The sequence below is a fragment of the Calidris pugnax genome, unplaced genomic scaffold, assembly GCF_001431845.1.
Source record: "Calidris pugnax isolate Ruff unplaced genomic scaffold, ASM143184v1 scaffold81, whole genome shotgun sequence".
NCBI classification, from domain to species: Eukaryota; Metazoa; Chordata; class Aves; order Charadriiformes; family Scolopacidae; genus Calidris; species Calidris pugnax.
Genome location: NW_015090880.1, coordinates 8,271,022 through 8,297,651, shown reverse-complemented (window position 1 = coordinate 8,297,651; position 26,630 = coordinate 8,271,022). Strand labels below are relative to the sequence as shown.

General features: G+C 46.9%; 1 protein-coding gene across 6 annotated transcripts in view; it reads right to left on the bottom strand.

Moving 5' to 3' along the window:
- Window positions 1-26,630, bottom strand: part of ADAMTS9 (ADAM metallopeptidase with thrombospondin type 1 motif 9) — an 87,861-nt gene that overhangs the window by 3,065 nt on the left and 58,166 nt on the right. For 3 of the 6 annotated variants that reach the window (XM_014946783.1, XM_014946784.1, XM_014946786.1), the window contains 11 exons: window positions 20,947-21,114; window positions 15,632-15,805; window positions 9,669-9,839; window positions 7,929-8,123; window positions 6,516-6,648; window positions 6,176-6,270; window positions 5,921-6,015; window positions 5,693-5,826; window positions 4,166-4,257; window positions 2,089-2,193; window positions 123-217 (listed from right to left, as the gene is read on the bottom strand). In XM_014946783.1, coding sequence (XP_014802269.1) covers window positions 128-217; window positions 2,089-2,193; window positions 4,166-4,257; window positions 5,693-5,826; window positions 5,921-6,015; window positions 6,176-6,270; window positions 6,516-6,648; window positions 7,929-8,123; window positions 9,669-9,839; window positions 15,632-15,805; window positions 20,947-21,114 — 1,452 coding nt within the window. In that variant the 3' untranslated portion in view covers window positions 123-127. Of the gene's footprint in view, window positions 1-122; window positions 218-2,088; window positions 2,194-4,165; window positions 4,258-5,692; window positions 5,827-5,920; window positions 6,016-6,175; window positions 6,271-6,515; window positions 6,649-7,928; window positions 8,124-9,668; window positions 9,840-15,631; window positions 15,806-20,946; window positions 21,115-26,630 lie in introns of those variants that run through there. The other 3 variants (XR_001412577.1, XM_014946785.1, XR_001412578.1) reach the window with 3 other exon arrangements.

Below are 26,630 nucleotides of genomic sequence, written 5' to 3'. Positions count from 1 at the left end.
GCGTGGGGTGGGTGGCTGTCACTGGTGCACAAAATGGCAAGTGCTTTCACAAGCGTGGCCTGATCGGGTCCTTCAGGACGTTTTTGGGAAGATTTCCCCAGCAGAAGCAGCTGGGAACTCACCATCGCTATAACACCTGAACGTCGAGGCCTGTTCCAGATGATGGAGTACACTTCCCGCAGTAACCGCCGCATTTTCCTACTACTTTGGTACCATCCTGCAGGCAAAATCAGAAATAACACCTCACCGAAGGGCTCGGGAATTCTGCACTGACAAAGGGCCAGATCTGGGATAATGTAGCCAGGGTTTTTAATAGAAAATGTCTTGGAAGGAAAACAAATTATGCCTAAATCAATCTACCAAATCATCATTATATTTAAATGTATGCAAATGCAATTCCCTTTAGTGCTACCAGGTCAGATGGTGAACACAAATAAGAAAGGGTAGCTTTGATTTATTGCACTGAGAGATGCCCAAGGAGAAGGCCATTTGGAGGGAGATCTCAAGGGTATGTGCTTTCTCCAATTTGCCCCACGGTGAGTAACTGTAATGAGTGGAAAACTTGGCTCAGGCAAGAGCAAAAACCCACATCTAGACAATAACACCTCCTCAGTTGTGCCTGAGCACGTGAAGGGCACAGGAAGGATAGCTGGAGGCAGAAACATCCATTTGGAAGGGAAAGGCCTGCAGAGGCTCCAGAGCCAAGAGAAGAAGGAAAGGGACGAGGTAAAGCTCACTTGCTGAAGTGCCACCCCCTCTCAGCTCTGCATTTCTACAGCAAGAAGAGACAAAGGAAGATGCAGAGTGGTCCTGGGGTTGGGCTGGTTTCCAGGAGAGAGCGTGGTGCAACTCCAGGCTTGAGTTCAGAGATTAATCCATCTGGCCTTCCTTATCGCACCTCTGCAGAGTCTTTCTCCTTTTGGTCATTACAATGGACAGACAGTCCTTGAGGGGAATTCAACCCTCAATTACCAGAAAATTGGACTTAAGTGCAGGACAAGCTTGCACAAAGCATTTATTTTTAAACGAGCTCCATCCTGCCCTTGACACTATTGATCTGTGATTGCAGCAGGCTGCTATCATCTCTTCTCACTATGCCTTTCTCCTTTCTGCTCCTGCAGGCAATTACACCTTTGGAACAGTGCTTGACAGATGCCACCGAGTGATGGAGGTAAGAGTTGTCTCTTAGACCCCCTGTCCCTTAAAGTTTGTTTTAATTCTGCCAGCCATGATGGTGTCTGCTCTCTGCAACCCCAAAGTCATCTGCCTGGGTTTCTCCTTTCTAGAAGGGAGAAGAATAGCAAAGCACCTGCCAGAACTAACACAGGGAGGCTGTGCTGGTCCCCTTCTACCTGTACTGGAGGATGCTTTGCTGCAGCGTGGTTGGATCAGGATCATTTAATTCTCCTTTCAGAACCCCAGCACTGATGAGGCTCATGGGCTCAAGAGGGTCCCCAGAGCCAAGGAGACCTATAGCAGTACAGGAGAGGATATTTTGCAAATTGCTTTTTGTTAAATGATTACGGTGACCTTCTTAGGAGAATTTTAACAGGGGCAATTGGGGTGACTCACATGAAGTAACTGCCAAAAAAGCCATCCCCAGAGCTGGGGGTGATGCGTGTCTCTCCCAAAGAGACAAACCCAGCCCATTGGGAAGGTCCACGTTCTTCACACTTTATCAGCCACGTTTTGGGAACAACTCCTACTTTGGGCACACTCGCCTGGTACCTGGACCTGCTCCAGCAGGTCCAGCCCTGCTCTGCAGCCCTGACCCCACGCACCCTGGTCCTGCCTGCCTGTCATCCACGCTCCCTGCTGGACACCTCAGACAACTAATTAAGGACTTGTCTGCCCCACAGCATGCAGCATTTGCAGCTTCACGGTTAAGCAGGCTCACTAATTAATTGCAATAGCTCAAATCAAGTTAAACCTGCTAGGGCCGCCCCCCACCTCACGTAAAATGACGGGAAACATTTCCTTTCTGATGTCAGATTTTTGTTAGTCTCTCCTTGCAATATGTTGCCACGAAAAACAACAATTAGAAAGTTCTCAAGAGCAAGAATAACCGTAATTAAAATTACAACTTACTGGGGATTTTTGAATTTCCGACACCGCGTAATTCCCTTGCGAGAGCCACTTTGCCGTTCCCGTTAAGGACAGGCCTGTCCCGTAAAGGTCTATGCTGAAGCGACCCTAAAAAACAAGCAGACAAGCCCGGTTACCCCCAAATACTGTGCTTTCGCCACCATCTCACTTTTCTAACAGGATCCTGCCAGCAATGGTTTCAATTTTTTCCATTGCTCTGATAGCGATTGGCACGTATTGTACAAATCACAGCATGTACTGGGCTAGGAATTTTCTTCTTGTTGGTGGCTGCAAGGAAGGAGGGGCTCTATCTTGGGTTTTACACTGCTTTTTTTTTTCCTCGGTTTTACACTGCTTTTTCACCGTTTGCCGGCTGAGGGCATTCTTGGCTTTTCCATGGCAAACTGCAGAGCCTGACGTGCTCCAGCAGCTGATGGGAAAGGTACCCCAGGGACACACTGCAGCCGCTCTCACTGCTCCCTCCTCAACTGGAGAGGGCACACTTGTCCTGATTTTCCTTATTTTCCACTGGGCTTTTTTTTTTTTTTTTTGCCTTCCCCCAGACTTCTGTAAAATCAAAACTCTTTCATTTGTTTATTTCTGACAAACATCCTTCACTTCATTCCAACCTGTCTCAAAATGGATGGAAAATTAAGGGATATGTCTGCATCCAATGGAGATGCCCCCAGCCTTCCCTTTATCCCCAAGGCAGACCCCAGCCCTGCCCGTTTCTGGACCCAAGGAGGGATCTTTCGGCCACATCCCCAGGCTGACCCACAGCCCAGCACAGCCGTGCGGTACCAGATGGCTGTTAGCTTTGCTCCCTGCACTTGCTGCCTTGGGAATGTTGATTTTCTGCAAGAAGCAAACTGTCTGGGTCAGGTGGATGGGTATTAACATTCATGAGCCTTCCCGAGGTAAGAAGTCAATCCCTGAGCTGCTGAGCTGTGTGAAAAAGTGTCAGCTCTGAAAGTAGGGAGGGAAGAGTTGGGGAGGTTTGCCCTCTGCCGTCTGTTGCTGTGACTCCCTGCTTCATACCCTCTGTGAGCAAAGTCCACCCAATACCTTGGACTATCCAAACATACCAGTTATCATCCCCCAGCTCCACAAAAACTAGAGGAAGCCACCTGTAGCACAGTGTTAATTAGTCTCCCAAAGACTTTCAAGAAAGCACATTTCTTCCACGCAACCGGGCTAAACGTCCTGCGTTGTCTCCCAAACCTACTGAAGGTGTGACTTAGCCTGTGCCCAGCTCTGGGCTTTCGTGGCCAGGCACCTCACGGTGCTGGGACAGGCTGGATTTGTCCTGATGTGCAGGTACTGCCTTCGTTTCATCCTCTTTTTCCCTGCCCTGGAGTGAGTGTTTGTCTCACTGGGCTGCTGTGACAATAAGCAGCAGGGCATGGGGACAGGGCATGGGGATGGTGTGGCAGCAGCTGGCAGGTACCATCGTGGTCTCTGATGGGTGGGATCCATCAGTCCAGTGGCAGAAACCCGACCTGTTCCTGCCCTGCAAAGACTCTCTCCTCTCCTTCTTGGGCATCTCCCCCCTGAGCTGGCTGGGCAGGAGTTCTGCTGTCTGTCTGTCTGTCTGCTGCCTTCTCCACCCAGAGGGGTTCTCTCACCCATCTTCTTCCACCCTCGTTTCAGCAGATACGAGACTGCAGAGCACAGAGGCAGGGTCCCAGGGCATCCCGATGGCCTGATCCACCACTGCTCTCCCTGCCCAGAGTTTCTACCAAGCTCTGCCATGGACCAACCCTCCTACCTTCAGCTACACATGCAAAGACCAGCCATCCTCCCACAGCTCATTTCTTCTTCCTTTTCTCCTTTATACCAACTGTCTGAGGTCCTGGGGAATGTCCCTTAGTCAGTACCTACAATGGTCTGATAATAACCTGACATTTTCCCATAGGGAACATGGGGATTGCTTTCTGCACAGACAGAAGAAAAGGTTTCCGACGGCTGAGATGAGAATGTGACGCTCACTGGAGTTGGGCTGATGTGATCATCAGGAATTAATAGAGGGCCTGAACATAACAAATGGCACCAATTCCTAGGAAATGCTATTGTCAAATACCTGTGGGCATTTGGCTGCACTGTAGCAGTCCCCAGCAGTGGCATAAGGAACAGGTCGTCCATCATGTGTCCGTGCAAACTGTAAATCAGTCGCTGTGGAGAATAGTGGGTGAATATCACGGAGAGAAAGAGGCAGGGAGAGAGACAAAATACATGTAAACATTCTCTCAGCTAATGTTTAAATTCACTAAAGCTGGTTTCAAACATTAATCTTGAAAGTCAAGACCTCATCTGTTGGATTTTTAATACTAAATCCCCAATTCATCCCACATGTGACTCCAGGTATGTGAGCACTGAATTTAACAGGGCGCTCACACGCTCAACATTTACAGCTGGGTTTAAGTACACTGGTGATTTAGGGCCTAGGTATAAATAACAGCAAAACTCGAACCCATGGCTTGGGTTTTCTCTATCAGAAAATGCCCCAACTTTCAGGAACCTCCTAAACCCCACTTCTGAAAATAGGCAAGCAACCCTATCTGTGCTCTCCTGGCTGCCCAGCCCAGGGGTCAGGCTTCCAGAGGGAATTGGGACATTTTGCTCTGGAGGGATCTGAAGTAATCGAGACTCATTTAGATGGGGATGTGAGATAGCTCCTGCCTGACAGAGGTAGGTGCCCTGCTCCTTTTGAAATTCAAAGGGAGTTGGTATCAAATTCCCCAAGGGTGGTTCCTTTGAGATCTTTACCTAGGAGCTTTTACAGACTATTACTAGCTTTTTACAGATTGATAGACTGGGAGGAATCATGGCTTGAAAATTAAGTGATAAAAACCCCCTATCAGATAAAGAATCACTTTACATGGAAGGATTTTGATTCGCTAAAAAAAATCTCTGCTATTTACTGAATAAACCCCCAACAATATGTTGTATTTTTAAGACATTTACTGGAAACTGATAGCATGCCTGGAGTCAGAGTGACTGAAACTGTATCCCTATGGGATGCTGAGGGCTCTCCAGCAGCAGGATGGCTCCCGGCTCCCATGGATGACAAGAGAGACAGGGCATCACTTATACCCCATGGCTACAGTCCCCTCCTCCCCTGCAAATCCGTGGCCCCACCTCCATCACTCTCCACACAAGTTATTTTCCCATGGTCAGGTTCTACCAAGAAGCTCCTCTGCCCTAGCCCTGAGGGAACAGCATCCTGACCCCAACAGAGACTCTGCACTGGGATCTCCTGACACATCTGTGTGTAAAATGGGGTCCAGCTCCTCCCTGGTGAAGCTGAGTCCAGTCTGAAAACAGGGGATCAAATGAAATAAAATCCTTCAAAAAATACGCTGGCCTGCTGGGAGCACAGAAATATTCATTCTGCATGGCAGATGCACCAGTGACTGTTAGTATTTTCCCATATTACAGAGAAATAGCATGAGCATCTCTGATGTACTTGAGTTGCAGTCTCTAAGTGTAAAGCAGCCTTTAACAGGAATATTGCTCACTAGAGTACTACTGCTTGTTTGTAGTTACAGCTATATTTCTGTAAAATAAACATATTTTTTTTTAATGGCAAGGCCCTGTTTTTACTCACTTATTATTTGCATAGTGTTCAGGTCCAGCCTTACTTTGCTGAAGGTGGAAAACCCAGCTGCTGTGTAATCTTTCCTACACTGGCAGTCTTCTCGTCTGCTCCCGTTATACGGACATTCAGTCGGGTTATGCAATCTAAATCAAAAGAAAACCCTTTCTACTCATGACCGGAAAATATTGCCATGGAAAACAAATACATCTCAAAGCTCAGGATTAAGGGATTTCTTACCTGTATCCATACACTTCTGAAAAATTCTCTGCATCCCCATTTACAAGGGTCACGTACTCCTTTGGGCTGTCGGTCTGCATCCCAGAGCAATACACCTGAGAGAAGGAAGTCAGAATTTTGTCAGGTATCATGTGGAAAGGAATGGCCGAGAAAACTCAGGGTAGAAAATGCACGAGTGGAAGTGAAGAGCACACGCAGGGTCCTCTTGCACCTTTGGGAAGGGCATTTAACTATCAGTCTGTTGCTGAAATGCACCTTTAACGTCTTTCCTTTGACTTGAAGGAAATATTCGCCATCTTCAGTGACACCTTTGAGATCTTTAACATCTTTGCATCTCCTGGACAATTCACCTGAAAGAAAACAAAAATACTTGTAGTCACTGAGCAACTGTACATCAAAATTTCTTTTGTAACACCGTGAAGCATCTAAAGCATCAAACCACCTTGTTTATTTTTAAGAGGTCTCCCTGAAGGGCCTTAGTGCTTAGTTGGATGGCTCCCAATGCTTGGACCTACTGCACAGCTCTAGGAGTTTGATGGGAGCAGATGCCGAAGCCACGAGAAAGGCAAAGGAAGGTGCAAATCTGCAGACTTACAGTCATGCACGTTGTGGCATGTTCTCCTCTCTTCAGGTTTCAGATCAGCATGGCACAAGCTGCTGACCTGGTCAGTGTTTGTCAAACACTGCACCGACCGGTGCATGACTCCAACTCCACAGGTGACGGAGCACTGAGAGACAGAAGCAGAGATTCATACTTTATCTCAAGGGTTTCTGGGCTCCAGAGGACCAGAGTCAGCCCATTTCCCTTGTATCAAGAGACAGCAGCAAAGGCCCCAATCCTGCAAAGTGTTCAGACTCGGTGCTTACACTGTATCTGGTCCAAATCCATAAAGTTTAACTAAGGAGCTGAGCAGGACTCTGTGTCCATCAAAGGTGGTAGTGTTTTACATTAAGTCCCTTTGAAAATGAGACACGAGAAGGGTTCATGGCACTTTGTAGTCACTGGGAGATGCAGCAGCCCAGCCCAAAGCGAGGAGAAAGGTCTTGCTCTCTGAAATGGATACTCTTTGCAATGAAATGTATTAATGAGTTGGACATTTTGTACTGAAATTCTTGGGGAAAATACCAATTAATTGAGGCTCAGCTCTCTGCTGTAGCTCCTCTGCCCTGACTTGCAGGGAGGATCTGAGGCTTCTTATGGGGCAGGAGGAACTTAGGTTTCAAACGGCTCTGCCCTTTACTGTGACAGCTTCCACCACATTTTGCTTGGTTTGACCCTTGGTCCCTTCTAAAGGTTTGACAAATTCCTACAAATGCCTGAGCTGGGTTAATAAATCAAATTTATGGGAGAAACATCACATTTCAAAGAATGTCAGAAGCCCAAAGAAGTGAAATGTTATCACTTAAACTAAAATTCGATCTTGTAGTTCAGGCTTAAAAAAAGGCCCAACACAAATAACTTTAGCAGAAGGCAACGTTTTTTTCCCCTGCCCTATCCCAACATTGTAAGAAGGAAGGGGGGGAAAGAAAAAGAAAGAAAAATCCATTTTGGGGCTAGAATTGTCAGTGTTTTGGCCTATTGGTGGCTCCCAAGTCTTGCTCACAAAAACGAGCAAGTAGGATGAAGCCCAGCTGCCAACTAACCATCACTCCCTCTACTCTAGCACAAGGCAGTTTGAAAAACCCTTGTTTTTTGGCAATGACCCCACTTTCTGAGTAAACATTCAGCAGGACCCTCAGCACTGCCACAAATATTGGCTACAATCACATTTTCACGATGAGGACTCCACTCGTGGCTGCTGGGACTCCCCCATCTGATGGGGTTCCCTTTGGAGCAGGAGCCCTACACACACCGGGGCTGCTGCTGCTGCACGGGGGTGTTCACTGTGTTAATTTATGCAGCTCTCAAACGTGTCCTTGCCGAACCTTGAGATTGTGTCCTCTGGGTAAAGAAAAAGAAGTTTGCTCTGATTTTTTTCAGTTAAAAAACGAAGTTTGCCCAACTTACGCTTCCCCAGTTGCCGACACGCCAGGACGCCGAGACGGGGCACTCCCCGAGGTAGCAGGGCTGGATGTTGGGTGGCTGTGTGCCAGGACAGTTGACCGTGTTCTGGTACCCGTACTCGTAGTGGTCCTTCCCGGTGTAAATCTCGCTGCAGGACACCAGGCGCTGCCTGTATCCCTTCCCACACGTGACGGAGCACTGCGGGCAGAGGAAACGCCAGTCAGCACCAAACTCCTTGGGAAGGCTGCCCAAAACGGGGGAGGAAAAGCGAGCTCACCAGCTTTTAACATAGCAAGCTGCTCCGAGGGATCACTAGTAACTATTTAAGCCAAACAAGAGCATTGTGAGTGGCTACAAGTGGGCTGGCATGCGACACTGTCTTTGAGCACCCTCAAAAATTCCTCCCTCTATTGCTCCAGGACCTCCTGCTTCAGGTTGGCTCTTGGGCACAAGTTATCTCTCCCCATGGGCAAAGAAAGGAGCAGAAGATCCTTGAGAACTCAGAAATCCTTCTATTATTTGGGTTTTCTTTTTAATATTTTTCTTTTTTTTCCTTTTTTTTTGTTTGTTTTTTGCCATGGGATGCACAGAGAAAGAAAATGGTCAAGATTGACCCCAAATTGCAGGTGCTTGGCAGCAGCTGGAAGAAAGGAAAGGTTTTCCTTGCAATTAGAAGACAAACAGTGCTTCTGCCCTCCTCACCAAAAGGCTGAGTGGGAGCTGGGGTGAGCTGAGCTCCAGCTGCACAAGCCCTCACCCACCTCCTCATCTTCATGGGCCCGAGCGCTCCCAGAGGGTGATGGGTGGTGGGAGCGGATAGAAAGTGTCTGGGCAAGGGGGGAACCAGGGCTCCAGCTTCACAGGAACCCTAATATTTCTTTTAGGAAACTACCCAGGAGACCAGGCTGCTCAGAGAAATTCTCTTCTCTCCACATTTCTCCCTCCTGCGCTATCTCGGGTGGCTTGTCTCTCCTCCCCCTCGGTCCTGGCATGTTTTCCTGTTTCCCTTTTCTTGTTCTTTCTTTTTAATCAGTGCTGTGTCAGCAGCTGCCTTGTCATTTCCCTCTGCTGTTCCTCCAAGTGGAAAAGCGATCCTTCACTTGCCGCAGAAGGAAACAGGCTGAGATTAGCCCGGGTCCTCCCGCGTGCAGCGCCTGCCACAAAGAAAACTCATCTATTTTCCTTGCCGAGCCCTCTCCCAACCACCAGGGTGAACCTGCTGCCTTCACTCATGCCAGGTCCTCGCTCCTGCCAAAGGTGGCACTGAGGAAGGCACTGAAGAAGGACGTGTCCCCATGGTCACATCCAGGCTCGCCTTTCCCCCAGGATGCTCACCCGGACTTTCGAACAGTTTAGGGGGCACCAAGGTGTCCCGGGAGGGAATGGGGATGAAATAAAATAAAAAAATAAATGAAATGAAATGGCACAGATCCAAAGAGAGCGCCTGCCGAACGCGATGTGCTTTGGAAGAAAATTGCCTCTAGATATTAGCTAGGACTCTGAGCGCGCTGGCGTTTAGTCTTTAATATCCTGGTCTTCTCCCACAGCCCTGCTCCTTTCTCTGCAGCAGGGAAATTGCAGGCAGAAACAAACCCCCAAAAATAATAATTAAAGCACGCGGCACTGCCCTGCCACTGTTGATTTGGGTTGCAATATCTCAGCGAGGCCGGTGGCGAGGGAAGGAGAGGGTGGCCCGGTGCTGAGCGGCGCGGTCCCTGTGGGGGGACGGGGATGGGGACTCACCTCCGACCACTCCCCGGTGATCCAGATGTACTCGCAGGGGGGCAGCCCGCAGCTCTCCATCTCGGGGGGGCGTTTGCTGGCGTCGCAGTAGCCGCTGTTCTGCACCTGCTTGTTCTCATCCACGCAGACCACCTTGCGGTACCGAGACGCCTCCCCGCACGTCTTCATGCACTGTCGGCAAGAAACAACAGCTCAGGCAACCCACGAGCGACTTTGGCAAATTAATCTGCACCTACAAAGTGAGTGAGCCCTCCTTCCACCATCCCCAGTGAGCAGATGGCTTGGTAACCCCATGTTGGTATCTCTCATGGATATCACCTGGGGACAAATTCGAGACCAGGGCCTTGCTGTGCCAGGGGCTGTGGGAGCATCCAGTGACAAATTGCTCCCATCCTCTGGAGGTACCAAGCCAAGTCATAAGTGAAGGGAGAGAGGAGAACCCGAGGGCAGCAAGTATCAGGATGGAGTGGATGTGGGGTCCTGCTGTGATGGGACCAAGAGAAGCAGATGTGGGCATGCTGGGCCAGGAGATGGGGCAAGGGGGAAAGAAAGAGACCAAACCCCATAATTTCAGCCCCTAGTGAACACAACTGCTTGGAGAACAACAACCCAGCCATCCTTTCCAAGATACACACCATGGCATCCTTGGCAGTGGCTGGTGCTGGGGGGAGCCCCTTCCCCAGTCCCTCCCAGCATGACATGGGGACACATCTCTGCAACCACTGCAGCCGAGGGGGCCCTACGGGTTGATCCTCTTTTAAACACTGCCCTGCCCAATATCAAGAGTAACCCCTGCTGGCTGAGCACAACCACTCCCCAGGGGCTTCTGGAGACTTTAAGGACTCAGTTCTTTCTCTGCTTGTCTCGGGAAAACCAGCCTGGCTGTGAGGCTGTGCTCCTGGGAGCAGGCCTGTGCTGGGAGCACATCTTACCAAACACACATAAAACAAAATAAATCAGCCTAAGGAGCAGCTGTCTGGGTAAAACCCCATTTTCTTAAAGTTATCGCCTGTAATGGACTTCTAACACTTTCAACTAACTGGATTAGCAAGGAGAAAAATGCATGAAAATAATCATTTTATATAACGTGCAGGAAATGTCTTCCCCTAAGGAAAAGGATAAAACATTCAATCACACCATCCCTCTCTGTACAGAAACACCGTTTGAAGTCACCTAGGCTCAGAGGACCATGCCAGCTTAATCTAGTTAGAGTCTCACCCTCCAAACATCGTTTCCAGCCTCTCCGAAGCAGCTCCTGCTCTCCTGCCTGGCCCACAATTAGCAAGATCTTAGTGGGTTCACCTAATTGTGAAAAGCGGGCACTGTCAGGCCCCCAAGTATTTAGCTGTCAGAACCAAGATTGTGAATTATGTGAGAACTCTGAAAAAACCAGATGAACCCGTGGCAGGAGCATCAAACTAGGAGAGCCGTGGTGAGCACAACATCATGTTCATCGGAAATATTTAGAAACTGAGCCAAGTGGAGGGGGACGGGGAAGGAGAGGCAGCCCCACAAAGCAGCATTTATTCCGAAGGAATAACTTATGAGTTCTTAGGCAACAGTCAACATTGCAAAATCTGCAGTCTGCCAGAAGACCCCAAGGGCTTCGTGGGCTTTCAACCTTATTTACTCTCTTTCTTTAAGTCCTTGGAGTGGAAGCTCCTTCTAGGTCTGCGCTGAAACACTGAGATCCTATGGGGACTGGAGGAATTTGCTGGAGTGTGATTTCCCCAGAGAGGAAAACAAACTGTGCTGTATTTGCCCTTCTCTGGTATCTCCCTATTATACAAGTAAAATCCGAAAGGGGGTTATTGCATGTGAATAAGGCATCACTAATGCTCCATCGTCATGTAGCTTCCCTGAGTGGGGAAGCTTTTAGGGGCTGCCTGGCCTCAACTTTCCCTCCTAATGAGGGAAGAGGGAACAGGAGTCATGGGGTGCTCAGAGCTCCCCTTGTCTCTGGTTTGGCATAGACCAGCCCAGCGTGTGGTCACCGGCACAGGGTAAATCACTGCAGCCCTCTGCCCTCACGGCCAAAGGAGGCACCTTGCAATGAGTAGGAAGAAACAAGGCTGATTGCATTTCCTCCCTTTAATGTATATTTAAGCCTGAATTTGCAAAGCACATTGGCTCACGCTTAATTTTAGGAGGGTGAAGGACCTCCGTGCCATCAACGCATCTTCTGACATTGGCTGTGGAGAGCTATCATCTCAAAAACCCATCCTCATTTAAAATCATTAGTTGCTGACAAGAGATTTGCCACTTGCAAACTCCCGCCAGCCTGCTTTGGGTTTCTCAAATGCAAATGACAGTTGTATGGCCAAATAAACCTGAGCCAGATCTGTGCATTTTGTCATCATCAGTAAATTAATGTGTGATTATTTGTATTTTTGGGGGTAACTGGCAATTAAAACAATCCCACTGAGTTATTAAATATGGTTCAAAAGCAGTGAGACCAACATAAAACAAAACTGGAGAGAAACACTGCAGAGGTTCCAATCAGCTACCCCAAGGTTATAAAACATTATTCACACAGAAAGTGGACAGTTTCTAGCATGAAAAGGCGATTTTTCATTTTAATATGGTGATAGATTTTGTATGAAACCTCACGTTCATGACTGATCTAAATCTCACATAAAACAGCAGGGCCAGGGGATAACAGCCATTAATAGCAAGAGCTGAAAACCAGGTCAGGCATTTGACAATATTTGTCTCTTTTGCCTCATTTCCCAAATTTCGAACTGTTTTCCTGGCAGTTCAAATTAAGGACCATTTCAAGTATTTCTGCAACCATTTTAGAAGAGTAATAATAATAATAATTAAAAAAACCCCAAAGGCATGGCTTTGCGAAAACATTCATTGTTTGCTTTTTTTTTTTTTTCTTAAATCAAAATCTGACAGAGAGACGAAATGAAACTGCTCACCATGAACACTTCAAACATGCCTTGGGTAACTCTGCAATCCAAATCAGGCAAGGATGGCACAATTTTCCCCCAAACAGCAAATGTCAAAGATTCAAGAATTGAATTGCAGCTTCCAGAGCCATGCATTGTCCTTTCCCAGAGGTTCATATTTAAAATAAACAACCCTTCTCTCTCCCAATTTTCCTTTTTTTCTTTGTGGCTCTGGTCTGAGTTTTACTTCGACGTTAGCGGGGGCCTTTCTATTGACTTTCTTCCCCCTGGTGTGGGCAGTGAGAACAGCTAATTAACGGTGATACACCAACAGAGCAATAAACGCTTTCCAATGAGTTCCCTATTCCTTTTCATTGGCAAGACCAACTTTTTTCTAAACAACAACAAAAATGAACAATTAAAAAAAACCCCTCTCGACAGATTCCCTTTAAAGATAAGAAATAAGAACAAGACAGCACTGGGATGTTATTTTACATCCTGCCTTTCAAGTCGATTAGGGTTCATTGCTGTTCTCTGCTCAGAGAATACTAATGCAATCTGTGCCTCTTCACTATAAATAACGTGCAGCCGGTACTTAGGGCTGGGGAGAAGGTGCTGTTACTTTTTTTCACTGAGTAACATCAGAACAAAGTAAGAAGTGAGCAGAAGAACTGCTTGGAGTCAGCCAAAGGGGCAAACTCTCATTGAGCATCTCCTGCGTGTTTCTATTAATGGCTATTTATGGGTGAGGAAACTTCCAGGCCACCCCCCTAGCAAAGCTCCCCTAGGGAAAACCAAGTATCTCCACAGAAAATATCACCATCCACCTCCCACCAAGGGCTTGACAGGGTGGGAGCAGGCAGGGGTCTCTTGCCACTGGTTTGAAAAGTTGCAAAAATAAGGGAAAAAGGGTGAAAGGATGGGGTCAGAGTCAAGGCTTTTCAGGGCTAATTACACCGTTGCGTAAGGACTGCAACTGCACGCTGTTTGCTGACCTACTTTGCTGCCTGTAAATTTATTAGCTGAAGAAATTTTAAAAAGCTCTGTAAGAACAAAAGTTCATTGCAAGGAATTTGCTAGAGCTCCCTCAGCTGCTTGGATGTTTCTTTTCCAGGCTGGGATGTTTCCACCGGGTACCAAGGAGTGCTCAGCTCGGCTTTGCCTCCTGCTGCTTCCCATCACACCTCAGGTCCCTGGCAGGTGGGAATGGGACAAGGTCCCCTCCAGCCTCTCTTTGTACTCACGGCTGCGTTACATCGGATTATAAACCCATTATAACTTCCCAGCACCACCGAGACTGGAGAAAGGAAGCTAAACTGGTTTGTACCACCCTTGCCAGGCCCAGGTACCCCAGGCAGAGGGATATTAGGTAATGTCACATCCCTGGTTGTTTACAGTCCGAGGTGCTCTGCAGTCATGAGCCAAGGACGAGCTCGTGGGGAAGGACAGATGAGAGGACAGCACACGCTGCCTTGACCTTGAATTTTTAGTTGCTGCAGCAGCAAAGTTGCACAGCCTCTGCATGCATGAGACGTTTTTCCTCTCACCAGTAAATTTGCTTTTCCTATCCCCTCGCTTTTTTTCTTTCTTTTTTTTAGTGACAGAATAAAGGTGGTCTCTGGAACTAGCCTTTATGGAGGTGGTGCCCCTTCATCTCCTGTTAGCGGACCAAGAGGCCCTGGTCTGCATTGACACCATGTCCTCAACAGACCATCTCGACCCGTTTTGTCCCCTTCAAGACCTCCCTGGGCCGTTCAGGAGCAATATGAAAGCAGCCTGACTGCCAATGAAAGCTGGGCCCCCGTTTAGACTAATATTTACCCTGCTCCCCAGAGCTGAGCACTGCAGGCATCAGGGTGACCAGGATCATGCACCTCCAAAGCCAGTGAGACTTCTGCCGTTCAAAGGGTGCAGGATTGAGCCCCTGCTGCCCTGCCACCAGGGACAGCAATGGTTTTGAAGGGAGGATGATGGACCTGGGGGTATTCTGCCCCTCTCCATCCCTTGCATCCCCATGGATGACCCATGTCAGGCATTCCCCTTCTCCCTGTGTGATGAGGACATCCTCTCCATAGGAGTGGTGGCCTCTTCTGTGGGCTGTGCGACACAGGAGTCAGCTCCCCAGAACTGGCAGCTCCATTGCCTTCCCCATTTCCAAGGCTGGCATTCCCCCACACCAGGGAAGAGCCTGGGACAGGGATGGAGGAGAACTGAGGCAGGACTTTTGCACCCAGGGATAGCTAAAAATGGAACAAAACCAGACTGAAAATAATCATTTTGGTGCATGGTCTGAACTTTCTCTGCCAAAACCTGTTGTGCACGGGAAGCCTGCCACAGCACCCTGTGGGCAGCTCATGGGAGGGCTCCTCCTGGACCCCTTTCTGCTGCCCAATGTCCCCTTGTCCTCCTGCCACCCACCAGGCTTGGGCCCAGCCATGGTTCTCACTGCAGATGAGTTGGAGTCGCTCCCTGAGCCACCAGAGCAGCAGCTTTATTCTCTCACTCCAGCCTAAGGAGCTGATTTTGCTGGGGACTGATCCTGGTCGCTCCGAAAAGCACCGTCTCCCATGGGAGATCCCACCTCAGAGCTGCTCAGGGCTTGGCAAATAGCATGGAGAGGAAGCTCAGGAGAAGCAGAGAGCTGTCAGGAGCTGGGGTAATGGGGCAGGAAAGGAGGAATTAACAATGTTCCCCAATTCCTCCAAACCCACAGAGATGGGGCTCAGCCTCCGGGAACAGACCCAAATCCCTACTACCCAAAACCTGCTCAACGTTTGCACAGGTCCCAGCCAAACATGGGGCAGCACAAAGCAATACATTAACCCTTCCAGGGTTAATTCCCTTCCAGCCAGCACTTATGAGACATTCCTCTGTGGTGTTTTTTTTTTTCCAACCCCAAAACCCCACTCGGTGGGAACCCCACCCTCGGGCAGCGATCTCCAGCCCCGCCAGCTCCCCCCCCAAACATCTCCAACATCTCCAGCATCATCCCGTGCTGCACGCTTGAGAGCACAAGTGACGTGACCCCGGGGGAGGGCAAAAGGGGATGGAGGGGGGGTCCCCGCTTACCGCCTGCCATTCGCCGGCCGCCCAGCGGTGCGTGGGGCACTCGGGGAGGTGACAGTCCCGCTGCGGAGGGGGCCGGATGGCCGGGTCACACTCTGCCTCCTCGGCTGCCTTCGGGGTGCCACCCTGGCACTGCACGCTGCGGCGCTGCACGCCCCGGCCACAGGACACCGAGCACTGGAGGAAGGGACAAAAGGTGAGTGGTGGTCCCCGTCACGGTAAGGTTTTGATGTTCACCCTCTCTGGGCTCAGCGGCAGAGATCCCAAGGCTCTAACGCCGGCGTTTAGACCTCCAGGTGATGGCTTTTCATTGCATGGGGGGAAAATTTTGCAAAGGCAGAGCAGAGAGGCTGAAATCTCTGCTCCGCTGAAGCCAGCGGGAAGTTTTGCCGTCGGTTTCAGCGGGGTCAGGATTTCCCGGGCAGGATTTATATTGGAAAGAAAAAAAAAGCAAACCCCTGGAGAAAGCGGCACTGCTAAAGCACCGCAACGCGCCCGAGGCGGCAGGGCTCTGCCTATTACTTCTCGGGCACTCGGCTCGAAAAAAGCAGTAGTTCGAAATATCTCAAATGCCACAAGTGTCACTGGAGTGGACTTTAATGAAAAGCAAGCTTGAGTGATATAGAAGAAAGTCTGCAGCATCAGAGAGGCACAGGTATGACACAGCTGGGGCTTCTCGCAGCGTGCATCTAAACAGGCACGTGCACACAAGCCAGGGCACACCGTTAGCTTGTGAAAATAAATGTCTTTTTTAAATTAACTGCCTTTTGCATTTCCTTCATTAGACTGTGGGCACATTTCTCCCCACTTCAAGGCACAGCAAGAAAAGCCTGAATTTCTCTGTTTCTCAGACATCTTCAAGTTATTATCTACACTACAATGCTTTTAACAGCTTGCTTTTTCCTCCACACAACATTTTGCATTGTTGTGACTGCACACTGTAATATGTTTAGCAGTACTTAATGTGCCTCTGGTATGGATTTTTCTCTGCTAGATCTTAAAGTATACGATATAGATTTGGAATAGAAAGAATTTGCATTTAAAGAAGAAAGCACGGAAAAATCAAAGGTATGCATTTAAAACACAGCTATTACAATTAGCCTTTTGCTGAGTTAACAATTAATATAAGCAACCTTATTAATACATCAGGAACTAAGAAAACAAGTTTACAGCCCGCTATTGCAATACCAATAAAAGCTAAACTTCTTAAGGCAGGGAATTAAGAGGTGCCTGACAGGGAAGCGATTCTCTCTTCTGCAGAGTATTCCTCCGTAACGCTCCGTTTGCTTTACTATCCCAACGTCCCATAAAGGCAAGGGGACGAGAGAAGAGGACTGGGAATATCTGCCTGGCTTCAGATACGTGTAAGGTGGGGAGGGGGATTTTCTGTGTGTAACTTTTGGAAGTAGCAGTGAGATTTCTGTGGCTGGTGATGGAAATGTTCCCCGTCTGCCGCGCTGCCTCCCTGTGATGAACAGGGCTGTTTGTCCCACGCATTCCATAGGGGACAGTTAAACTGAATAATGGCACCAAACTTGGAGAAACATTATACACCAGGATGCATACCATGCTCTAACATGCCTTTGCTTTTATCACCCACCTAAAAAGCATGTGCCTGGGAACGTTGGGATAAGGGAGAGCAAGCCGTGCCATGGCTGTTTCACAGGGGAGGCTGTGACACCCCAGAGAGCGGGCTCGGGGAGGAGGAGGCTGGTCCCTGGTCATGTCGGGCCACTGGGTAAAGCCTTGACTCATTTCACTGCGTATCTGGGGTGAAACCTTGTCCCCACGTAAGCCTATGAGGATAAATGCTGCACCCTCATTGAACCCACGGGAGGAGGTGCGGGGGTGAGAATGAGGATAAATGCTGCACCCTCATTGAACCCACGGGAGGAGTCACAGTGCGGGGGTGAGAACCCCCCCAGCATCCCAAACCAGCGCTGCTGTGTCCCGGACCATCCCTTGGAAGAGATGTGAATCCCCCTCCTGTAAGCAAGTAAGAAAAGAGCTTTTCCTTGGGCTAATTACAAGAGCTTACGTAGGGGAGGCTCCTCCGAGCTGGATGGGCTTCCTCAGTGCCCTTGGTGGCCACAGAGCGATGCAGCCACAGCACAGGAGGAAGGACCATCAGCGTGGCCCTAGCCAAGAAGGTGAAGCTGCAGGTGAGCCCAGCCCTGGGGTCAGAGGAGGGTTGTGGTGGGGTGACAGCCCTGGGGTCAGAGGAGGGTTGTGGTGGGGTGACCCGGCCACACCAGGGAGCTCGGAGACTGGTGAGGAGGGGACAACACTGCATCCCGCTCGGGCAATGGTGGGGGAGTTGGGGCCACGGATTGAGGCATCTCCTCCTGCTGCCCCCACTGCAGCACCAATATTGCTGTGGCTGGATTTATCTCTGGCTTCAAAATAACACCATTTGTCCTATTACAGGGGCAAGAAAAGGTGAGTTTTTACACCATTTTCACCCTGGCTATTTTAATCCAGAATACCGGTTACCTTAGGGAAATGCAGCTGGCTAACACTGCCAGAAGATACTCAATTTTGGGGCAGCCAACTTTTGATGTACTTAAATATTTCCCCGTGGGATGCCACGAGCCAGGCAGCCCGTTTGTCCATTTCTATAGAGTCTATGGGCTGTCCAAGGAGTGCTTCTTTCTCCACTGAGAAAGTCCATCACCAAACTGCCGAGTACCAGCTCGGCTACGGAGAAGCTCTACCTGTGCTTTTAGACAGGGCTGGATTTCAGCCTGTAGCTGAAATATGTAAATACCAGACAGCAGAACAAATATTGGTATTTTTGCTAAGCGAAAGGTAAATGGTCATAATTGATAGTACTTAGGAGATGCAAACACATTAAATCTGACATTTCACTGCAGACGCAGGCACATTTAAAACTTGGAAAAAAAAGCCTTTTTTCTTCCCTTCTGATTATTACAGATATATTAAGAATGCTTTGCTGCAGGGAAGTGGATTCATAACAATCTAGCAAAGAATTATGCGGCCTCTGAATACAAAACATCCAGGGAGAAAAAAAGCCAGTAGCAGAACACCCGCTTAGCCAGCTATTGACCGGGATTCATTTTTAACCATTCCTGTATTTTTTAATCCTGATTTCTTTAAACACTCCTTTTCCCAAAAGGAAAAGAAAAAAAAAAGTCAGATGCAACAGGTCCTGTGCGTATGTGGCGACAAGGAGGATGTGCTTTTATGGGAAAACCTTGCCTTATTTCTCCTGCAGACTTTTTCTGGTTTACCCAGGACAAAAGGCAGCCAGCTCCCAGCAGCTCAGCTGGGGGATTATCTTTTGGAGGCAATTAGACCTTCAGAAAGCTTTTCTGATGGTATCTAAGTGCAAGCTGATCGTGGCTCCCTATTTTCAACAGTGTCACCGATGATGGGGAAGGTGACACGGAGCTTCCGTGCCCATTTAGATCCTGACCTCCGGGCACTCAGAGTGCCCAACCCCTGCCTGTTTCATAGTCTTAATGAGAAGTTCAGCACCGAAATCCACCTCGACTCCGAGGTGTTCCATCTCGTACAAAGCCGTGCAAGCCCTGCACACCTCTGGCAGGGGTAGGACAGCGGTGCTCCAAACTTCTGAGAGCCCCCACTTTTCATCTTTTACCGGCAAAGCGATGCTGCCAGCACGAGTGAGGACCAGGAGCAAGAAAGCCGTGTCACAGCATTTCATGTGGCTTTAAAAAGCCCAGCTCGATACAGCAGAATGGGTATTTCTACCCCTTTGAGTTTTTTCACCCAAGCAAGATGCCGGCTGGCTGAGCCCCTACAGCATCAGGGATGTGGGCTTCGGAGCCACACCGCACAAACGCTGGAAATGTGCTGCCTATTCTTAGTCTTATCATTAGCATACAAATATTCCTTAATTGCCTAGTCACAAGAGATTACCTCGGGCCATAAATCACCTCATCCTCCTATTAGCTTGGGTTTCTCTCTCCACTTGCATAAAATTAACTCCGTTCATGCGGTGGAATGTTGGGAATTTTAAAACGCTTACTTTTATCAATTAACATTAGTGTATTTTAACGCAATCAACAGACCATTACATTATTATGTATACAATTATAGCTGTAAAAAATTGCTTTCAGGAGCAGTCACTTTAAATAAGGTGCAAATCAGATATGACAAGACTGTCTAACGGGCTGGCGTTTCTTTTCAGTCTACCTTCCTGTATAAAATTGAGGGTTCGGTCCTGCAGGTAATAATATTGATTAAATTTCCAATGTGGGAGTAGTACTGTGCATTTCCCAGGGCTACCTGGGTGCTCCCACCCCTACCTTGGATAAAGGGCCTCAGCAACTGAACCTCCACGATGAATATATATTTAGCCCTTTATACCCGTCATGGCAAATACTGCTATCCTTTTAATTCAAAGATAAGCATTAAAAAAAATACAAGTCTGAAAACAATCATAGGACATCAATGGGTTTATTGCATTTTTTAATAGTCAGTATTAACCAAGAATATGCTGTCCTAGTCCTAACATTTGCATGGGTGCCTGTAGTGATGTTAACGGTTTATCTTTCAGGGAACTCACATACAGTGAGAACTGGTGTTTTGTACCTTAATTTGGAAGACAGACTGCAAGAGAACATGATGTTTTACAAGTAACAGTTCATTTAGTCTGGGATTTTCAATAATTCTGCTGATTAGCACACTAATGAGGTAGAGGGAAAAGCGAGGTTCAGAGATAAAAAAGTGATGCAGCAAATTCAAGGTGATGACAAAGACATTATTTTCAGGAAAACAAGGATTCAAGCTATGCTTTCAGCAAACAAGATGCTTAATGACTCCCAAGCGCTTTCACATTTCCAGCAGCCTCTGCTCTATGCATCAGTGTCTGACTTTTTAATGAAGCAAAATTAACTGATGAGCTTGTTAAGAAACAAAAGGTAGTGGAAAGCATTTTTAATCAACAGCTCAGACTGTTCTTTAGGCTTTCGCAGGAAGCTGATAATAAAATTAATTTCAGATTTCTCAAAGCTAAGGCAGATTTTGCTTGGGAAGTGACATATTTAAATAATAACAACATTAAAACCAAGAATAAATAGCAGAACATATACTAAGGAATTTGCTTTCAGTTAGATACTAAAAGCAAGTTGCCGTGTTTTCAGCTGGTACGAATCAGTGCTGCTCCACTGCTATCCATGAAGCTACACTGTTTTACGCCACCTGAGGATCTGGCCCAAAACTTTTACCCTTGAAAAATTCAAGAGGACAGAAGCGATGGGGAAACCAGCTTCTAACCAATCAGCTGGAGGAAGAATATCAAAGGGAGCAAAAGGGTATACAACGTGTCTCACCTGTCCCCAATCTCCTGCTTTCCACTTCGGACATCTGCCCCCTCTGCATTTCTTTTGCACATTGGGCTTAGCAAGGTGCTTGCAATAATCTTCTTCTATATGCCTGCCTTCCTTTGACAAACAGTACACATTGCGGTGCTTTTGGCCCCTTCCACAGGAGACAGAACACTGTAAATATAAAGTAACAACAGATCAGCTTTCACACAGGGCCATCTACACGGTTACACACGGGCCATGGCTACCCAGGGCATTTTCTTTTGACTGGACCAAAAAGCACATCCCCCCTTCTCCGAGAGCTTACACAAAGCTTGAAGGGGATACGGAAGGGCAGAATTTAACTGCTGCAAATTTGCATTTAGTATTGCTTGATATTCTTGGTCAAAGCCCCCCAAAACCCTAGTATCAAAATGGAGAAAGCAGCTGACATTCAGCAGGGATAACAGGCTGGATTCCTGGCATTGCTCCAGTGGTTTCAAAGGAGCAGAGTCATCTTACAGGGATCAAGGCAGGAGCCCTCAGTATCTCCTCAGAAGAACTTGAAAGGAACCATTTCCATTTACCTTGGTACAAAGGGAGGTCAAATGTTGGTAAATCAGGAGAGTAAGGCACAATACACACCTTCACAGAGGTGAGGTGTATATGACTGCACAAAGGACAAGCCAGAAGTAAAAAAATGCAGTCTTTCCATGTCCTTGGTATTCAAGCTCACGTTTGTTTTACCAGTGTAGACTGGTTTACCTTTTTTTTTTTTTTTTTTTAACTAAACAGACTGAAACCAGGACATGCTCATCCATAAGATTTATGCATTTTGATAACAACTCAGAAGGTGGCAAGAAGGCAGAGCCTGAAGAATCAAAGCGAAAAGCAAATCAGCAGGTATGTTAGCTGTAAGCTTTGTAGTGAAGCAACTAATTTCAACCTCCCTCTGCAGGTTCACTGAACTTTTTCAAATGTGACCACTTCTGGCATGCAAACCCCAAGCAACTTCACTTTGATTTCAGATTAGTCTCCTCCAAAAGATTTAGGAATCAAAGGGCTCTGGAATCACGACAAGAATTTAATATGACAGTTTCGTGTAGAACAAGCCTCTTACTCAGCATGATACACCCAGAGACTCAGCTTCAATTTCTTCATTACATGTTATGCAAGTCATTACATGCTATGTCACAAGCATCCTGGTTTAATCCTTGAGCACAAACATACTGGTTCAACCATCTCTGAGTATAAAATGTTCTGCTTTGTTTTCAGAATGCAGCAAACACACAGAGATGAGGCTTCTTCCTTCATTTTGGAGCCACTCCATCTGTGTATTACCCAAGACATAAATTACAGCTCAAGCTCCTCCCAGTCTATTAATACATTTGAAACCTTAAAAACTACAATTTATATATGTAGCAGCTCTAGAAGATCCACGATAATAGAAATTAGCATATGCATTGACAGCTGCGATTATTTTAAATTACAGAACTACTTCCAACTCCTTCAGCCCCTGTTGTGTTGAGGTACACAAAGAACCAGCAAGACAGCAGTAACTTGCTCCAAAATGGAAAAGTTCAGACCAACGTGGAGAGAAATGGATGTAACTCATAAGACAGACGTTGCTGCTTAAAGGCTTGTATAAGCAATGTCCTCAAAAAGGCTGTTTTCCTGCTGCGAGTCCATTGCAGTTTGACAAAAAGCAGCTCAGGTCCCTTGTGATCAACAAGGCCATTAATGACGCTCCTCTGCAAGAGGTGGGATGCCAGGAGAGCCTGCAGCAGGAATGGCTGCCTCTGAACTTTCCTGAGCCCACCTCCAATTTCAAGACAGGCCAAAAACCCCAAAGAGCAACAGTCAACCTTCTACTGAGAACCAGAAGAAATACTGTTCTAAGATAAGATTTTCACGAGTTATCCAGATTCATAAACTTCATTTCTTTTCTTTAGTATCAACAGAAAAAAGTTGCTGTTATCCTATTTTTATAAGCCCTCATAAGAAGTTCATTTTTTCATTCTTTCTGCATCTCTCCCAAGGCAATGAATGTCAGCAGCAAGAAGGAAATATCAAATCCTACCAAACCCGGTTGTAAAATTCTAATACCTTCATCCATTTACTATCTTTGGACTAAATGGCAACACTGATACTTTAGCAAAAATTCAAGTGCTCCTGAGCAAGCACTCTCCATGCAGGCTGATGCCACTTTACTGTGACAGCCAAAGCTTAAGAGTAAATTCACACACTCGATCAGGACTCTCTCTTCCCCCACATCCTGAGCCAGTACAGCCAAGTGCATCTCTTCTCTAATTTAAAAAATACATTGGATCCGCTACTTCCTCTAAGGGAAGAATAATCATATTGTGCAACAGCGCAAGGGCATTTCTGAGGACCTGAAGTTGGTTGATAAAGATTTGATCTCACAAATAATATGGTGCTAGTCGTTTCCAAAATTGTCACCCCCCCTTCTACAAACTGCTCGATTTTGGCGTGGAGCCTGATTCTGACATTTATCTCCCCATCCCATGATCAAACAGCAAGACTGCAGACTACGGTCTGCAGCACCTTGGTGCACTCAGAGGCTGAGGCATAATTTGCCTAATTTTATTAATACTTAAATGTAATTCCCAAGACACTGGAATTCATCATTCCTGTATCTGTCTTTAATACAAATCAAAGTTAGCCAGCTGTGCATTTTTAGATCTAAACCACCCATTTGCTTTTATGCACATGTGAGTTATGATCTCATTTGCACTGACAGAAAAGAGAGGTTGAATAATCTAATGTAACCAAGTATCAGAGACTGAAAATTCCTTTGCAAAGAGTCGACTTCATAACTGCCTTCTAATTCATCTCAGGTATTTCCAACTTCCATTTGGCACGCAGATTTTGGGCATATGTGAGCCACATGTAGAAAATAATTTAATAGTGGGCTTCACCTCAACGCCACATGACTCAGGGAAGCAATACACCTAATTAGTGCCATCAGCCTCAACATTTATTTCGGACTCTGGAGAAACTTTGCATTTCATTAGCAGGGCTCTTCATCCCTGCAAACACTGCTGCCTGCTTACAGTATCTATCAATAAGTGACATAATGAGGTAAGCTTTGACCTCCCCTTCTTTAAAACATTGGAATAGCACGGCCAAAAATCACTCCTTTCATATTTTGCTTTGTTTCTTTCTTTCCTGTCCCTCAGCCCCTCATAGAAAATACTTCCAAGTCCTGGGGATGGACGGGTGGCTCTCTGTGGAACAGCAGCCTCATTCAAGGCTCTTTGAAGTCAACAGAAAGATTTCTACTGGTTTTAACTGCCTCTGGATCCAGCCCTGAAGGTGTAGCCAAGGTACAGTAATGACTTTTTTTCACCCACCAGCTTCCTAGAGGCAAGAATCACAGGCATTTGGCATGCCAATGGTCAACCCACTTCTGCCTCCCCTCAAGTGCTTGAAAAGGTGGCTCTGAAATGCTGTTTCCAGCCTGTGGTAGAGGCACAGCAACAAACAGCACCCCTGGGTGAGGCCGGGAGGATCGCCAGGCATGGAGGATGGTGTGAAAACAACATATTGCGGTGTTTCTCAAAAAAACCGAGATGATTATGGCACATAAAATAGTAGTACTATTTCAAAAATAAGCTATCGCCATTATGCTAAAGGCTCTAGTAAACCTTCCCCTTGTCATTATCTTTATTATCTCCTGAAACCACTGCAGTCACACCTGGTGCTTTACATAGAGAATAAGAACAAAAGGACTTTCCTAATAGCATTAGGATCAAAGCATTTGAGCCCAGATTTAAGGGTATTATGTTTATTGCATGATTAGTTTTGTTAACATGCCAAGAACCAGGGATTGGTATGCTGCTGATTTTTTCAAATAAATACACTGCCTAGTTTAAATAAATGCAAGGAAAAAAGTTTAAATAAATATGACAAAAATATTTCCATATCAACTGTTTCCAGAAAGGTCAGAACACGATGCTAAATCTCTCCTGCAATGCATCGCTCTGCTCCAGCACAGCACCAAGCTTGTGTTTTTGTTTCCACAGAAATTTGTTTTCTGTTTCAGAGTTCAGGAATGACGAAGATCATTCTGTTTTACCAAGTATGTGCAAATTGCTTTAAACTAACCCTTGCTGCGTTTCCTACTCTGACATTCTGGAAGGCATCTGGAAGTACATCTTGTTCATTAAGACCTTCCTAACGTAGGAAGACTGCTATTTGATTCACCGGGCTGGTAGCAGGTAAAAACCCAGAATATGTACACCAAAAGCTCTTAAAAATTTGTATAACATCTCTGGTTGGTTGGACCCAGGTTCTGACCTTGTTGCAGGAGACTGTGACCTGCCCTTCTGCTCTGGGAGCCGTGTAACGGCCGTGCCACTGCCAGGCTGAGCTATGGGAGTCAGGTCTGGCCCCAAAGGGACTCAACAGCCCTGGGTACAAATAAGCAAATCTTGGTGGAAAGAAAGAGGCAGCACGGAGCAGTCGAGAGCTACGGGGAGTCTCCACTTCTCCCAAACTTTCTGTACCAAACTCAACATGAGGCAGAAGAGCAAACCACCAGCAAGAATCTGAGGACATTCTCCCCCAAAAGTGAAAAGTTTCAGAAAATGCTGTCAGACCACTTTTCCAGCCCTCTAAGGGTATTATGTTTATTGCATGATTAGTTTTGTTAACATGCCAAGAACCAGGGATTGGTATGCTGCTGATTTTTTCAAATAAATACACTGCCTAGTTTAAATAAATGCAAGGAAAAAAGTTTAAATAAATATGACAAAAATATTTCCATATCAACTGTTTCCAGAAAGGTCAGAACACGATGCTAAATCTCTCCTGCAATGCATCGCTCTGCTCCAGCACAGCACCAAGCTTGTGTTTTTGTTTCCACAGAAATTTGTTTTCTGTTTCAGAGTTCAGGAATGACGAAGATCATTCTGTTTTACCAAGTATGTGCAAATTGCTTTAAACTAACCCTTGCTGCGTTTCCTACTCTGACATTCTGGAAGGCATCTGGAAGTACATCTTGTTCATTAAGACCTTCCTAACGTAGGAAGACTGCTATTTGATTCACCGGGCTGGTAGCAGGTAAAAACCCAGAATACGTACACCAAAAGCTCTTAAAAATTTGTATAACATCTCTGGTTGGTTGGACCCAGGTTCTGACCTTGTTGCAGGAGACTGTGACCTGCCCTTCTGCTCTGGGAGCCGTGTCACTGCCAGGCTGAGCTATGGGAGTCAGGTCTGGCCCCAAAGGGACTCAACAGCCCTGGGTACAAATAAGCAAATCTTGGTGGAAAGAAAGAGGCAGCACGGAGCAGTCGAGAGCTACGGGGAGTCTCCACTTCTCCCAAACTTTCTGTACCAAACTCAACATGAGGCAGAAGAGCAAACCACCAGCAAGAATCTGAGGACATTCTCCCCCAAAAGTGAAAAGTTTCAGAAAATGCTGTCAGACCACTTTTCCAGCCCTCCGTGCATCAGCCGACGATTTGGGAGGTATTTGAGATAATGAATGCAAGCTGCGGTGATCACCAAATGAATTCCTAAAGATAGGTATGCTCCGATAGCTACCAAGGGCAGGGCTGGGAAGAATTAGACTAAAAACGGCTTTATCAGATTCTGCCAGGAGCAACTTCTCGGAGGAAATTAAAATCAATCCTTGTAGGTTTAGATTTCCACACATTAAGGATTTTACGGAAAGTAAGTGCTCC